Source organism: Mizuhopecten yessoensis, unplaced genomic scaffold, assembly GCF_002113885.1.
Source record: "Mizuhopecten yessoensis strain PY_sf001 unplaced genomic scaffold, ASM211388v2 scaffold10707, whole genome shotgun sequence".
NCBI lineage: Eukaryota > Metazoa > Mollusca > Bivalvia > Pectinida > Pectinidae > Mizuhopecten > Mizuhopecten yessoensis.
This window is the reverse complement of record NW_018408681.1, coordinates 163,690-181,874: the sequence shown is the minus strand read 5'-3', so window position 1 is coordinate 181,874 and position 18,185 is coordinate 163,690. Positions and strand designations below refer to the sequence as shown.

Here is an 18,185-nt window from a genome sequence, read left to right as displayed (position 1 = left end):
GCTAGTGTCAGTGGCAATTCCCTGTAACCTCAATTGAGTCATGGACACGTCTTTGCAACAACACTAATCAAGATAATTTCCACAAAGCAGGGGTTTAATGCCTGAACCACTGCCACCCATATATATAGCAGGACTACACTTACTACATATATAGCAGGTACTACACTTCCTACATATATAGCAGGTACTACACTTCCTACATATATAACAGGTACTTCACTTCCTACATATATATATAGCAGGTACTACGTATACACTTCCTACATATATAGCAGGTACTACACTTCCTACATATATAGCAGGTACTACACTTCCTACATATATAGCAGGTACTACACTTCCTACATATATAGCAGGTACTACACTTCCTACATATATAGCAGGTACTACACTTCCTACATATATAGCAGGTACTACACTTCCTACATATATAGCAGGTACTACACTTCCTACATATATAGCAGGTACTACACTTCCTACATATATAGCAGGTACTACACTTCCTACATATATAGCAGGTACTACACTTCCTACATATATAGCAGGTACTACACTTCCTACATATATAGCAGGTACTACACTTCCTACATATATAGCAGGTACTACACTTCCTACATATATAGCAGGTACTACACTTCCTACATATATAGCAGGTACTACACTTCCTACATATATAGCAGGTACTACACTTCCTACATATATAGCAGGTACTACACTTCCTACATATATAGCAGGTACTACACTTCCTACATATATAGCAGGTACTACACTTCCTACATATATAGCAGGTACTACACTTCCTACATATATAGCAGGTACTACACTTCCTACATATATAGCAGGTACTACACTTCCTACATATATAGCAGGTACTACACTTCCTACATATATAGCAGGTACTACACTTCCTACATATATAGCAGGTACTACACTTCCTACATATATAGCAGGTACTACACTTCCTACATATATAGCAGGTACTACACTTCCTACATATATAGCAGGTACTACACTTCCTACATATATAGCAGGTACTACACTTCCTACATATATAGCAGGTACTACACTTCCTACATATATAGCAGGTACTACACTTCCTACATATATAGCAGGTACTACACTTCCTACATATATAGCAGGTACTACACTTCCTACATATATAGCAGGTACTACACTTCCTACATATATAGCAGGTACTACACTTCCTACATATATAGCAGGTACTACACTTCCTACATATATAGCAGGTACTACACTTCCTACATATATAGCAGGTACTACACTTCCTACATATATAGCAGGTACTACACTTCCTACATATATAGCAGGTACTACACTTCCTACATATATAGCAGGTACTACACTTCCTACATATATAGCAGGTACTACACTTCCTACATATATAGCAGGTACTACACTTCCTACATATATAGCAGGTACTACACTTCCTACATATATAGCAGGTACTACACTTCCTACATATATAGCAGGTACTACACTTCCTACATATATAGCAGGTACTACACTTCCTACATATATAGCAGGTACTACACTTCCTACATATATAGCAGGTACTACACTTCCTACATATATAGCAGGTACTACACTTCCTACATATATAGCAGGTACTACACTTCCTACATATATAGCAGGTACTACACTTCCTACATATATAGCAGGTACTACACTTCCTACATATATAGCAGGTACTACACCTCCTACATATATAGCAGGTACTACACTTCCTACATATATAGCAGGAACTACACTTCTTTCATATATAGCCCTTCATCAAATGATGTGTAGGCTTTACTGGCACATGTATGTATGCAAAACACCCACACTTTTCCTAATCACTGTTCCCCAGCTGCTGGGTAACATTTGGGCCCTTGACCAACAAACCGACTTATTTTCCTTTCATAAGGTTATAAGCCAAACAAATATGATTTAAATACATACAAATACATGTACATGTGCATTTCAAGCAATTTTTAAAGAATGTAATGGTATAAAAAAAATATTTCATTAAATTGTGATGATTTAACCGTGATATTGAATATTGATCAAAAGTAACAGTCGAGTGTATATATATATATATACTGTACATAGACGCCAAAACCTAGGATATATACACATAGGTATATAGATAGCAATGTATTTAGACCTTTAATAAGCGAAAGTTGAATTTCCTATTTAAAATCCTATATCTACAGCAGGCACAGCACTGTCTGATATTAGATAGCTGCAATAGAGAAATTGTTCTGATGAACAAAGCTAGAACCCTGTACAAATTCAATATCCATGTTATGTAGGACTGTGTATAAAATGACAAACCTTCACCTTTCCCAGACCAAAATCACTTTCCAAATGAATCTTAGACCCACCATTATTGTCTGAATGTAAGTTTGAAATACAACAAACATTTATTTTATCTGATTTATATTTAGTTTTTCTGTTCCGTGTCTAACAAGTGTGGCGCCGTTTTTCACAGCAAAAAATACTCATCGGCAGTGAACTAAAATGGATTTCATGTTTCTCAAATAAATGTAAACTCTATTTCATAAACCAATTGAAATGCCAAATTCACAACAAGAAATATCAGGTAATTCATTTAACTGAAAACTATATATATTATAAGCTTTTTGCGGAAATAATTGAAATGTTTACAACAGATATATAATATCAGATATGTGTTTCGGGTAAAGAATGAGAAACCCAGTCACAGGTTTAAATTTGGAAAACAATTAAGTCTATCTGCCAAATCAAAGGGGAAGGAGAACTTCTGCACTGGTATGTGTACTTATAGGTATCAAAAATAAACTGTTTTTAATTGTATAATCAGTACAGATCTGCCTCAGTCTACGATGTCATGTCGTAACCTCAATATCTTTTTTATCGCCTCATATGATCAAATTAGATTTTGTTTCACGTATAGGCTGTAGCCAACAACTTACGGTATGTATTTATCTTTTTCCAGAAAGTTTGATCTATAAGCCCCGTTGAATTCCGTAAGATTGTACCGTACTTTAGAATGACCTCATGATATATATATAAACAGGTAAAAAACTAAATGAAACATCAGGCCTTGGATATCTAATTTCTCTGACAATGTACCAAATATCAGTTCCATAAACATTATCACATCAAAATTAGTTCAAAGGTAAAAGGTCAGCACAAGGAAAAACCTGTTATCCCTACCTTTCCCTTGAACTTCGGGCACTTGTCTCAAAATTTTAGATAATTTTTTTTTCTCCATTTTTGCTTTATTCACTGCCTGATGAAGACAAGACTACCGTTCTGACTTACAAAACAGACAGCTGTTCAAAACTATAAACAAGTCCAACATGACTTTTCAAGTTTTCATTATTCAAAATATTTATTTTAACTTTAAAGCTTCCTGACCATTCATATTATTTCTGGTATTTAATGCTATACAAAATACAAAGGCATGGACTATATATAAATTGAACTGTAAGCCAAAGGCTAACTAATACCCCCCTCCTACATAAACCAAAACTGTAAGCTAAAGGTTTACTAAAGCATTGCAAAGAGTTGTACACTTATTTAAGTATATAGGTCACTCACATACTTCCTGTAATGTACTCCCTCTCGATGCCAAAACATACTTGCAAACCAAACCTTGATAGCCCAGATAAACACCTTTTGCTAAAAGCATCCTAGTAGTTAAGGAAGAGATGTCAGGACAAAGATTTTTATCAAAGGGACATAACTCCTTAAAATTGTTGAAATGAAAAAATATTACCCTGATGCACAACATCAGGGGGTAATTACCATATCTGTAAACTTTCATTGAAATTTGCCCAGGAGTTAAGGAGGCAGACAAAGGGGTTTTTTTCAACAAAGATCCATAACTCCTTTTAAAAGGGTCGGAATGAACAAGTACTGCTTGGATGCACAACGTTTAGGGAAAGATGCCATATGTAAACTAGGAGAAGTTGTCAGGACAAGGATTTTTCAACAAAGGACCATAACTCCATAAAAAAGGGCTGGAAAAAATACCTGGATGAACAACTTTAGGTGGTAGTTGGCATATCTGAAAAGTTCCATTGAAATTGGGAGCATAGTATTGGAGAAGTTGTGGAGGCTAGCATTTTTCAACAAAGGGCTATAACTCTGTAAAAAGGGTCAGACCGAAAATAATAATACCTGGATTCACAATTACATAAGGCATATTATTGTCGATGTAGTTGTGACTGAAATGATAGGATGGGAGAAAAATGATCATCCCCTATCCTCGGGGTGATTTTTGTTGGTTAATTTGCCTATCCCTCAGCAGAGCCTCCGGTTAGACAACCAAAAAAATCACCCTCGGGTAGGAGATGTCTCTGTCACACCCTCAAAGTAGGGGAAGATTCTATTAATCCTTGAATACCTACTGCTATTTATAACACAGAGTTGATGGGAGTTGCAACACGTCAGCACATACTTGTGATAGAAATATTACACATGTATATATATGTCTTCAACTCAACATAACCAGCCACGTACTGCCTTCTACAGAAGCTAGAGTAAAATAAATATTTCAAATATTTTAATTAATAACTATCATCTAGGTTTTACAATATTATCATACAGAAAACTAATACATTTAATAAGGACTTAACTGAAGGATGACTTCCAATTAGAAGCATTAGAAAAAAAATTATCTACAAACAAAATTATGATAAGTCTAAATTAATATTTTTTTTATTTTTATTTTTTTTCATGTTAGCAGTATATTTGATTATCTGAGTTGCTTGGGGCCCAGAGTAAGAAAACCTACCTACATGTACACTACTACAGTCTAACACTTGGAGTATGTGGGTCTATATACCGCTTATATTACTCATCCTCCATATCATCATAACCATCTTACTGGAGGTGACACATAACACAACACACATCTTGGCAATGTGGGTGTGGCAGAAATTGACGGCTTTGAGGGGTGTTATTATTGTTTCCATTTTTCAAGTAACACATGGTACAATTTTCAACTGGTCTTGAAATTCTTACTTTTGAAACATATTTTCTCTTATCAAAATTGTTTGTTTGTTCTGCTTTTTGGGTGATTTTTTAATGCACCATTTTTCCTTTTTTTTCATTCCACCTCATGAATCATTTCCAATTTTCCGTCAGTGATCCGTCATTTGTTCCAGCAAAAATTCTAGTTTTGGAAACAGAAGTATTTTATCCCTGTCAGCTTTTCTAAGTTTTGCCATGATAAGATGGTGTTGCAGGAGACATCTGTACTAACACACCCCACTCTAGTACGTATTACAAAACAGATTTTCAACTAAAGTGTAAAATAAGACGTTAAATAACCATGCCTTCTCTTTGATGTAAAATGCATAGCTAGAAGTGTATTTCTGTGTTCATATTATTCATTACTGCTGTACATACTTCAAGTCATGTTATGGGCACAATGATTAATACATACTGTTATATATATTCAACCTAAAAAACACCCTGGTGCACTTAGCGATAACGGAATTTTAGAGTAAAAGGCTGTAGTTTAATTTATGCTCTTTTCTCCCATCGTAATGAGGCTGAATTTATAATTACAACGAACATTATCAAAGTAATTAAATGTGAAGGCAAAATTAACACTGGGTGAATATGTATTGTTCTTGCAACGAGCAAAAGTTTTACTGGGCGAAAATGTTCTGGTATACAGTCTTACAAAACCTTCCACCATTCTCATCAATATACCCATAATTAACACTTTTTTCAATTAAAACAGTAAATAATGGTGAAGGGACCAGAAACAGGACATAGGGCGCTTATAAGGAATAATACGCTGCTTAGGTCAGATACGTAACACATACAGTAACACCCTGTACCTCAATCATGCAAAATGATACAATTTATTGCCGATGAAGCAATTCGTCTTTGCTGGTGCCTTTGGTGTTGCCGTGAGATCCGGTACGAATTGTCTATATGGATCCTGCTGAATTCCACCAGCAGTTCCACTATCCTAGGCAGTATATTCTATAATCAATATTGAGCTTGCTCTAGCCAACTAAAGCTGTGTGCCAGGCCCAAAGCGCTCCACAACGCTTTATTAACTTGGACAATCTGGCCCTGCACAAGAAATGAATCATTGTCAGCAGTACGGAAGGTCCAGTAACTTTTCAGATCCCTGATCACCTCAATCTAATTCCAAAGTATAGAATATATATAAATTGATATAATCTAATACCCTTCACAGTAGTCAATATAGATTTATCAACATCATCCTGAATATACTCCCAGTACAGGAAGACTTGATCTACGCTACTCTATACTTCAGTACAACTGTGAATCCTCCCAATTTCTGATGGCATTCATACCAGCAATAAATGCCATGGTCCAAATGAATACACATGTAACATAATTAAACTGGTGGATACCATGTGCACTTGCACTAACTTTCCACTTAATATTCATTTAACAATTAAGCATGCATAAATTGCTGATCTTACATAACTGATAGCTATCAATGAAATTAACATATTTTTAAAAGGATTCACACAATTATAAGCATTTAACTGAAAAATGACAAATCCACCATGAAATGCTAGCGTGCTTCATAGAATTAGCTGGTTTGAAATTCCAACTGGTATTCATACTGAGTTTGAGTGCTACTCTGAAAGTAGTTCATGATCAATTCTTAAATACACTATTAATTCTATTAATGTTGTACATGTGATGTCAGGACGTACAGGTAGATCTACTTCCTAAATTGTTTAGAAGTGTTGTTTAGAACACATGTAGTAAATAATCAACAACGTATTAATATCATCATCGAAACAATCCTGCGTTAGGACAATGTTGTTCGATCACGAGGAGATCCCACACTCAAACACCTTCATGACATCATGCCAACAAGACAATGATGTCACATCAACAATACATTGACCCTAGTTGCCAAAAGCTTTGTTAGTTAATTAAGGGTCTTTGCTTGGCAACTTATTCAATATCTCAAACTTGAACTGAGATCCCCATTTGTCGACCCCAAGAAGGTGGGCAAATAATTTCCTTGCAGTGGGAATTAAGATACCCAAAATATTAGGTATGTTGATAGAAGAAATATGTGTCTAAATTCAGTAATTTACCCATGCATATATGCCTGACACCTTTACTACATCAAAAACGGTATAAAAATAGATATTTTATATAAAGTTTATGATTTCCACAAATATTTTATTGACAAAATTAAAGATGTTATGGTTTCAAAGATCTTAAAATTATCACCACGTTAGTTTGAACTGAAAATTAACCTGATTTCTGACGTTCACAAAATAAAATCTTAAGCGAAACAACAAGCACAGTTTCTTCCTGAATCAGTGAAGACAAACGTGATGTATACAAGGTACAAGACAATCAGTAACTGTACATTTACGACCATGTAACCTTCAGAACCATGCTACCATATATACCGAGCTTCAGCAACACTTATTGGGTTACCTTCGCTGTTTTACCACTATATTAACTTATGTAATATCATTACCCAGACGGAACAACCTTCAGTACATTTTAAGTCATTCCGGAAAACAACTTAACATTACTCGGGAGATTCTACCCAAAAGTACCACTAAGCGCATGTAGCATTAAGGTGTGGGAAAAAATATGTTGAACGTAACTTTTCTTGATTTCATTTCAGGATAATTTGTAGCCTAGCTACTAGCTAGGTATGCCAAAGACTTCATAGCTTTTTCAAGGCATTTGATTGTTGTATGATAAGTCCTGATATTACCTTTTCCACAGGCAAACGGAACCTCCACTTTTACGGTGGCAGGGCCATAAAGATGTATTTCAAAAATATTGTTCTCCTTACTTTGCTTTACATGACACCATGCATCTGATAATAGAGCCATTTTGAATTTTGATGATGAAATTTCATTTCAAGATTATCTTTTCTGAGTTCTAAATATAAGTTCTTGGTATTTATAAGTGATAATATTTTGTCATTAAATTTCTTGATCCACAGGATACAGGATGTCAGCAGGGACGGTAAGGGTGCCATTCAATGACTTATGGGAAGAGAACTGAAGCAGGGAAGAAGAGCAGGAACCTTTGAAAGGACAAAGGGCAACAACCACAGGAGATCCTTTATTTAGCATGAAAGTCGGTAAAAGGTCAATGCTAAGACTTGTTTCAGAATTACCACATATAGGGAAAATGGCAAGAACAGAGGCTGGGTAAAACAAATGGTTTAAACTCATCATGACACTATAGGTTAGGGATGTCCACATAGATCAGGATTGATAGACCACACTGTTATAGACTGCCCAGACCCCCTCTCAACTTCAGGTATATTCAGAAGATTTGGAACCAATTCAAAGTCCAGCTGTCACATCTTTTCTTATTAATACATAACTTATATATCCCAAACTTTCAGGACTGTACCTCTTTTCCCCTTCAAATCGTTCCGAAAGTATACTGGTCAAATGTACCGTATTGTATATCCTGTGATAAACCCAAGGGGTCAATGCATTATCTCTCACTCAAAACTTGTAGTGGTCAATGCATTATTGCAGGAGAATTGATTATAAATAGCACTTATTAGCATTTCTATTGAACTTATTTTTACATTTATACTGTACTTATTGACTGTAAACCGTTAACAGTTAACAAGTCCTTTTTGCATGTTTCAAGTTGCTGTAAAATGATTCAGTCTGTAGATACAGGTTTTTATCGTACAAAATGGAAACTGGTCAGAGGGCAGTCCTAGACCTGTAGTCAAAAACATCCGGGTCATTCTCCTTGCAGTGTCTCATCACATGTTCAACTAGTCTATAACGATAGGAATTGCATTGTTTTCATAAGAATCTAGTTGTCTTTCAAGATAATTTCTACAAGGGTTCCCAATGCAAATAGAAGTTCCATTATGATGGTTTTCTATCAAAACATTTCCCATACTCTTCAAATTCCTTTGTTTTTTGCTTTCCTTTGCTTTATATTCAATCAGTAACATTTGAAATGTGCGTTTAGTAGGAAGACTTCAATGGTAGGCTACTAAATGAGCTAATAATACATAGCAGGTCTTATCAAAGGAAAGCAAGCCTAATGGTAGAAGAGTATTTGATTGATCAGTTACGTTTATCCAGAAGTCCAGATAGAGATTTATTTGAGCTTCGCATTCAGAAGCTGTAAAATTTATATTCATGTATGAATACAAATATTCAGGTATCCAGGGATAATCCTGAAGGGGGTCATGGGGCCATAATGAGTGCTCAAAACTGAAAGTGACCCCTCTATGTTCTAATTTTCTTTTAATTTACATAAGATGGCTCCACTTAATTTTGATATTGACTAAAAATTGCTGCAATTTCTTGACTGGTACGTACAGTCATAATTAACTAACAACAAAATTCAATGAATACTGTAAAATTAAGTCACTGGAATGATGGCCAATTTTTTTTTAGCAAAAGTGCCATCGACCTTGATCATAATAAAGTTCATCTGACACTTTCCAAGAGAGATAATATTCTTGGAATAAACACTTGCATGAAATTTCATGGATATCAAACAGAATATAATGTCACTATGTATACACACACTGATAATTACTGTATTTGCTAAAATAAAAAGTAGCAATAACCTTGACCTCAACAACCTAAAATTGAAGCTCACTTGACGTACTCCCATAATGAACATTTGTATGAAATTTAATTAAGATCTTCGAAGATACACCTATTCCTCGGTATATGAGCAGAACTCTATATCCCCCCAGCTACTAATAACATAATAAAAGTTGTGAGGGGATAATTAATACATATATCACGCCAGAGCCACTAGAATGAATCATGGCCGACATGAGCGGCTTGTTTGCTAACCAGTAAATCAATCAATATGTGTTGTTTATTAATTAACAACAGTAAGCATGTCAATATTCTCTATTTAGATGTAGAGCAAAGCTTTAACTTAAGTTATGCCGCTCAAACTAGCATTACAAAGTGTGAAATACCGGTATTGATGAGAATGTTCCAGCATGTGCTATAGGGCTCAAACTAGCATTACAAAGGGTGAAATACCGGCATTGATGAGAATGTACCAGCATGTACTATAGGGCTCAAACTAGCATTAGAAAGTGTGAAATACCGGTATTGATAAGAATGTACCAGCATGTACTATAGGGCTCAAACTAGCATTACAAAGTGCGAAATACCGGTATTGATGAGAATGAACCAGCATGTGCTATAGGGCTCATCCTAGAACTACAAAGTGTGAAATACCGGTATTGATAAGAACGTACCGGCATGTGCTATAGGGCTCAAACTAGCATTAGAAAGTGTGAAATACCGGTATTGATAAGAACGTACCGGCATGTGCTATAGGGCTCAAACTAACATTACAAAGTGTGAAATACTGGTATTGATGAGAGTGTACCAGCATGTGCTATAGGGCTCAAACTAGCATTACAAAGTGTGAAATACTGGTATTGATGAGAGTGTACCAGCATGTGCTATAGGGCTCATCCTAGCATTACAAAGTGTGAAATACCGGTATTGATGAGAATGTACCAGCATGTGCTATGGGGCTCAAACTAGCAATGCAAAGTGTGAAATACCGGTATTGATGAGAGTGTACCAGCATGTGCTATAGGGCTCAAACTAGCATTACAAAGTGCGAAATACTGGTATTGATGAGAATGTACCAGCATGTGCTATAGGGCTCATCCTAGCATTACAAAGTGTGAAATACCGGTATTGATGAGAATGTACCAGCATGTGCTATAGGGCAGAAATCTTATAACCTAATAAACACCATCTAACTCATGAACAAGAGAAAACTACTCCTGGAAGTTCCATTCTAGTCCAATCACAGTACACTGTTATTAACATACCTATAACGTAATCAGACAGAGCTACTAAACACAATTTGGTTCTTTTTCTAAATATCCATTCCAATCAAATATTTCTTTTCTTCTACTTTTAGAACAATGGTGACTGCCCGAAGGTATCATACATCAGGTATTTCTCATCACTATCTAATGTTTGCTTCATTTGAAAGATGACGCAGACTTATAGGTAATAGCATCAGCATGGATAAAAAATCAAATTTTGCATCCTGCTTATATTACTGATACACAGTGTATTAATTTTCTATTCGGTATGTGTTCAGTTTAACACCAGCAACTGTTGTACTATCTCTCATTTTGCATTTCAGTTAGTTTTTATCAAATTTAGCTAATTAATTAGACGCACATGTAAGTGACAGAAAGTAGGAACCGAACAGTTAATTATAATTTTAAGATGAGCCTAACTTAGGTTTCAGTTTAGCACTTCTAATTGAAAAGACATTCATGAGGATTTGAATTTGTAAGGAATTGATCGACACTTTTTATCCCCCATTTAAGACAGAGATGTAAGGCTAAAAGAAGGAAAAAATTTCAGGTTAGGGAATTTGCTCATACAAAATCAATAAAATTTTGAACTCTGGGGGGAGTTTCAACAGATAGAGAAATGTTTTCTGCAGGATAAATTTACCGAGATATGGAACAGAAATTGACCTAGATAATGGTCGTTAATAGGGTTTGAATACTGTCTGTTATAAACTATCATTACATAATGTAGTACATGTACATCTGGGTTTGCCTCATACAAACTAAATTAGCAATGTTAAATTCAAAAACAGTTTTATGACTGCAGTCATTAAGAATCTGCAAGCAAGTTCTGAAATTATTATTGATTAATAATTTGGCTTTAAAAGCTTTTATTTTTACGATGTTATTGAACTCTTTCCACTATTCATCATTCTTTTTTTTTCTCAAATTAATTTTCACAGTTTTAATTCTACAAGGATTAAGAAAACAAATAAAATCTTTTAAAGACTTCATAAAACTGGATTTCAATAATCTCAAAAATTTCATTCATGAACTTTAAATTTCAAAATAAAAATCCCATTCCCAGCCTCTGTACCTTATAAAAGTGCAAATTAATCACAGCACAGCAAGACGACAGACACTTTTTCAACAGTTATTCTGACAGGCTAAGTCTGTCTGTAACTTGTGTGTTTAATTATCAATAACACTTTCTATTCAATTATGGCTTTTATTTTGCACCTGAAAAAAAAGTTTTATTTATACTTCTCCAATCTCTGGGCCTATGTTGCAGTAACATCAGACACAAATCACGAATTCTGACCCCTTTACATGTATATGGCAAACCTAATATTTTGAGGGTCAAAAGCTATTTTAGGATGTCATACACCCCCATATATGGAGGTAAACTGAAACCCTGTTTGTTATTTGTTCATATGAAGACTGTTCATTGATGATGGACTCAAATACTGCTGCATTAAAGTGTAACCTCACTGAACTTTCATATCCTAGACACATATAGTACCCAGTATATATAAGTATACTGGTCAAATGTACCGTATTGTATATCCTGTGATAAACCCAAGGGGTCAATGCATTATCTCTCACTCAAAACTTGTAGTGGTCAATGCATTATTGCAGGAGAATTGATTATAAATAGCACTTATTAGCATTTCTATTAAACTTATTTTTACATTTATACTGTACTTATTGACTGATAAATATGGCATATGTAAACCGTTAACAGTTAACAAGTCCTTTTTGCTTGTTACAAGTTGCTGTAAAATGATTCAGTCTGTAGATACAGGTTTTTATCGTACAAAATGGAAACTGGTCAGAGGGCAGTCCTAGACCTGTAGTCAAAAACATCCGGGTCATTCTCCTTGCAGTGTCTCATCACATGTTCAACTAGTCTATAACGATAGGAATTGCATTGTTTTCATAAGAATCTAGTTGTCTTTCAAGATAATTTCTACAAGGGTTCCCAATGCAAATAGAAGTTCCATTATGATGGTACCCAGTATATATACATGTATGATGACACTCCAGCTGTGTCACAAATCACTGACAACCGGCTTACCAGTCCTACTGCCATCTATTTATAGATGAACATCAAGTGAGTGAGAAGTTAGTGTTAATTTAATTAAAGGCTTTGGCTTGTCTCAGTGAAAGGACAAAAAACCTTACCCAGTAACCTTCACTTCGGCAAACACTCAATACCAAGGCTAAAGGCAGAGGCATTTCGAAGTGAGAAAGGATTGAAAAGATTGTGTATTATTTCGTACTTACTCGTTACATTCCTTGGAAAGTTGAGATGGAATTTGGTATTTACAGTCAAAGATCATGGTGAGAGTTTCACTGTCGCTGGCTTCGTGGAAGGGTGGACTCCCACACACCAGCATGTAAAGGAGGACTCCAAGACTCCACACATCTGTAAAACAACAAAAACGGTCATTTTAACTCCACACATCTGTGAAACATATAGGACACAAAATGTAGAAATGTATAGTGTGGCAATTGAGACCCTGTTTAAGTATGTGATATTCTGCAATCCCAAGAGGTTTTCACATAAATGATTTGTTAATTGTATGTGTGATAGGGTACATATGCCTTGGACAAAGTGACACACCATGAACAAAGGGTCATAACTCTGCACCCCATAACTATATGTGTGTACATGTACATAGCAGGGCACTCCCACCATACCATGATGTACTCTAAATTACATACAAAAATTGTCAACTATAGGCTACAGGCCTCAATGGGTTTAAGATAAATGCTCCTAACAATAGTTTGTTTGATTGTGTTTTAATTCCTATTAACAGCTATATGGTTATTTAAGGGACGTGCCAGGCTTTGTGGTGGAGGAAAGCTGCAGATCCTGGAGAAAAACCACCGACCTGCGGCCAGTACCTGGCAAATGTTCCACGTAGGCCTCCAACCCGCGACCCAGTGGTGGGGGGCCATTATAGTGATCTAGATGGTCAGACAAATTTGCCACTCAGCCACAGTGGCCCCCTTATGACACATGGACATGTGGATAGAATGCAAACCTCTAGTTCCATCCACAATACTAGAGTAGTACCATTTGGGGACTTGTAACCAAACATTAACAGTGATTACGAGGAAAGTGATGGTGTTTGGAGAAGTTTTTTGTACATGACTAGTTTATATAAATAGAGAAATATTTTCTAATTTGATTTTAAAATTATACATCGTATCTAGATTTTTCCTGATACAATACCATTGACAAGGTTGATCATCACACACATATAGTATTTTTAACCTCTATATGGACTCATTACGGGTTATCAAGTTTTTTCTATAAACATATGTTTGCATATTTAGAAAAGTGTCATCATCCATTGTTAATTGTGTTTATAGAAAGGAAGTGATATAAGTACCTGTGATCATTAAATTACATCATCATCCATATATAATGTACTGTACTGCTATCCAGTATACATTTATCCACACTAGTACTATGGAACATATTTGATGGGGCATTTATAATGTTTTTTAACTTAAACTTGTTCCACACACAAAAGAATATGTGATTAATTAAAAGTACCATTATTCAACAAAGGTTACATAAGATCCACTGATGCTACATCAGAGATCGCCCTATATATTTTTGACGCATTGAAATCGTCTGGGATGCAATTTTGTTGACTGCATCGCGTCCCCTGGATGGGGAAATTTTATTGTCTACATGCCTTTAAAATCAGTCCAATTTCAGTACTTTTCGTGTCATTCTCTACGGCGATACAAGTCTTGCAGTAAGAAAACAATGTACAGGAATTCACCCTTACAGATCAATGTTATAATGCAAGTTTCCAACGCTGTCGTTGATTGGTCAGTTAATTACGATGTCAGAATCTCTTCTGCATTTGTAAATCAGGGACATTTATGCACTTATTACAATACGGAAACCGATGAAGAAACAGGCAAGGACTTTTAAATCGGAATGGTTCCAGTCATTTAAATGGCTATCGTTTGTAAATGATGCGATGATTTGCCAGGTATGCTTTCGGCAAAGTTAAAGAATACTTTTGTTAGAGGGGGTAGGGACTTCCAGTGGTCAAGTCTCCTACGAAACCAAGAAACAGCCAGTCATATACATGCTGCTAGTGCGAAGTCGGAGGCATCCCAGCAGTTAAAGTGTATCAAAACGGCAAATGAAAACACAAAATACGGCCTGACACAAGAACTCAGGACTGTCGCCTTAGATAGTAAGGCAGAGATGCTAATTCCTCTGATTTTAGCGTAGTTAAATCGATTTTATGGTAGTCAATCTGCTCTTTGATTTTTGTTTAAATTTCCCCCAATTTTTCTGGGGGTTTTCCAGTTTACATCACTGAAATATCTCCATGAATGCAAGACAATTTAGCACTTATATTTTAGAAGGGCTGAAATACCATCTCCTGGCATCTACAAAACAAAAATGTTCAGGAGGCCCCGTTATCCCCCTCTTCCCCTGGTGGCAGCTAGGACCTTCGGTCCTCGCCCAGGGCCTTCAGCCCGGGGGACCACACTTTATTACTTCACAAAATATATCACACCTTTATTTTTAAAGCAACCTTTAATTAGGACAGTACTCTATAACATAGTAATATCACATCTTGATTCAGTGGAAGTTACTATCTCAAAATGAAACGAGCACAATTAAGAACTAAATAAGCTGAGAAATAGTAATAACAAACTTCATGTCAAAATCCCAACATGGCCAAATGGCAGCCAGCTTATTCAATCAATCTCAAAATTTAATATGCACAACAAGGCCCAACAGGAATCCACTTGCAGAATTTTAAAAATCGATCCCTACCTACAAACATTTCACCTAACTTATTTATCAATGTTGTTACGAGAATGATGTAATCATGTTCTGTAAATAATTTAAACATTGCACAATAATTATATTAGGTGTAGTGTTGCAATAGTATCTTAAACATAGCTACAATATACAATGAAATTGGATGCTTTATTTCAGCAACATATATATGTACTTAGTAAATTTATTTTACACTGTGAATATGTTTAATGAAATCTCCACCAGATTTGTTAGTGTTACCCTCAGAAATACCAGAAAGAGCATTTCAATTATTTTTTTTAGTTCCAATATCAATTTACAATTAATGTGATTGAGAAAATAGAATGTTCCTTGACAAACTATTTCATGGTACATGGCGAAAGAAAGGTTCACAGGGTACAGTCGGATAATAGGTCAGGCCATAACGTTTTTGAATGTTTCTCATAAATAAGTAAATAACACCCCTCACCATACACTTTGTACTGCAGTAATTCAAAAATGTGTAAATATTTTTCTCACCCTGCTGTAATGATAAACAATGGTGGATATGTACATAATATGAAAAATCCCTACATATCTATATATATATGTTACTTATGTTTCAACAATATACATATAATGCTGGCTATAAATCAGGAATCTGCCATCACTGTACGTACATCAGGTGAGAATTACAGGTCAGGTGATGAGGTATCAGGTGTATATTTTAACGTCTTTTTAAATCAACATGTAGATCATGTAAATGTGTGTTATAAAACTTTGTACATATTAGCATAGTTTATCTATAAAACTTTGTACATATTAGTATAGTTTATCTTAGTTTATCTATAACAAATCCCTGTAGGTTATATTATTCAACCACCTTTACTTTTAAAAGACCAGTATTTATGAGCTCCTAAGTTTAAGGATGGTCTAGATCTCTCATATACAGATTGGACTGTATTTTGATGACAGGATATACAATTTGGTTTTATCATGTGACTTTGTGACATTTGAAATAATTATGTGAAGGTAACATAAGAAGTGTAATAAATAACAATAATGTACAGGATGTACAGGCTTTTTTTCTGTTGCACCAGATTAATTTCATGAATTAAACAAACCAGGGGAAACAAGCTGTTACATACCGGAATATAATGAACCACAAAGAACTTCACATTTATGATAACAAAATGAATCTCATTAAACAAATGTATGATAAATTCCTACTTTTAAGAAAATTCTGTCACAGACTTAATAATACATTGTACATGATTACGTAATACAAATAGATCCTATCGTTTTTATACATGTTTGTCTATAGCTAGGATTCATAAATAACTTTAAATGTAATTCAATTCATTATTTTTAGATTACACCCGGTATCCCAAGGGCCATGGGCACATACATGTATTAGTGTTATTGTATCTATGTATAATGTATATATGTAGAAGGATGTTGCACTTGTCGCTAGAAATGTTGATAGGACCTGACACTAAATGCTGTACCGCCTCCCGTAACAAGTTTTCCTTCGTATAAGATGTGATGAACAACGTACAAGGTGAAACCCAAGGTCAACAAAGTATATATATATAGCGTACCACTGGTACAATCAGTTTCTGATCCCCCACCCCCTAGGAAAATACACCATGTGGCGGCCACTGGGTACATATAGTGTAAACTACTACTTCTAATCTCTCGTCCTTCAGATACAAAAGATCTCGCAGAAAGATTAACAAATTAAGGGCTTTTAAAGCCACTAACACCTTCATCTGGTCAGGCCCAATACAAATCCTCTATAGCAAACGACCATGTAACATGGCAAAAAAACACCCTCTATTATCTATATTTAGATGCTGAGAAAACAAGTTCTGTGACCAGACACAACCGGAGAAAATTGTTCAGAATTCTGGCAAAGTGACGGAGGAATCTAAACATCTCAAGCCAACCCATCCTCCCACACATTATTATTGACAGTTTTCCAGCCGAGACCCTGTAGCAACTTGATAACATTAATACAAATGTACCAGTAAATTTTGTATATATACTAATAAGCATTGAACTGTGGTGTTTAAATACAATTTTCCTTTACAGAGTTGGTATTCATGTTGTCTATCATGTTAATAATGTATGACAGTATCTGAAATCAGTCTCAGTAAATAATTTCAAACAGTAACAATATTTGTATGCCAAGAATAAAGTTTAACATACCTTAATAGATATATATATGTATATAACAACCATCATCTCACAGCAAGTTTCAGAGCTAGGTACATATTACAATTGTGACCAGTAAAGAGTATACTAAAGACGACAAGATTTTAGCCCAAGTCATGTAATGTATATATGCTGCTTGACATTGCTGCGTGTTTGAATGTGTATATATATATATACTTGATGGTAAACTTAATATACATCTTACTTTTTTTATACAAACTTAATATAAAAGTTAATTGTTAAATTAATTAATTACACCCTGCTAATTACTCATTACCCTCTCTGCAGTATTGTAACTTCCTAACTGAAAGCCAATCAGTTGAAAGGTTGGATGAAACTTATACTGATCTGTCACTATATACAAATGTATATCTA

The 18,185-nt window shown here is 35.1% G+C and overlaps 1 protein-coding gene across 3 annotated transcripts in view; it reads right to left on the bottom strand.

Moving 5' to 3' along the window:
• The window catches only part of LOC110461918 (SNF-related serine/threonine-protein kinase-like), a 58,329-nt gene that overhangs the window by 29,912 nt on the left and 10,232 nt on the right, over positions 1-18,185 (bottom strand). For all 3 annotated transcript variants that reach the window (XM_021515653.1, XM_021515654.1, XM_021515655.1), the window contains exon 2: positions 13,094-13,235. In XM_021515653.1, coding sequence (XP_021371328.1) covers positions 13,094-13,235 — 142 coding nt within the window. The remainder of the gene's footprint in view (positions 1-13,093; positions 13,236-18,185) is intronic.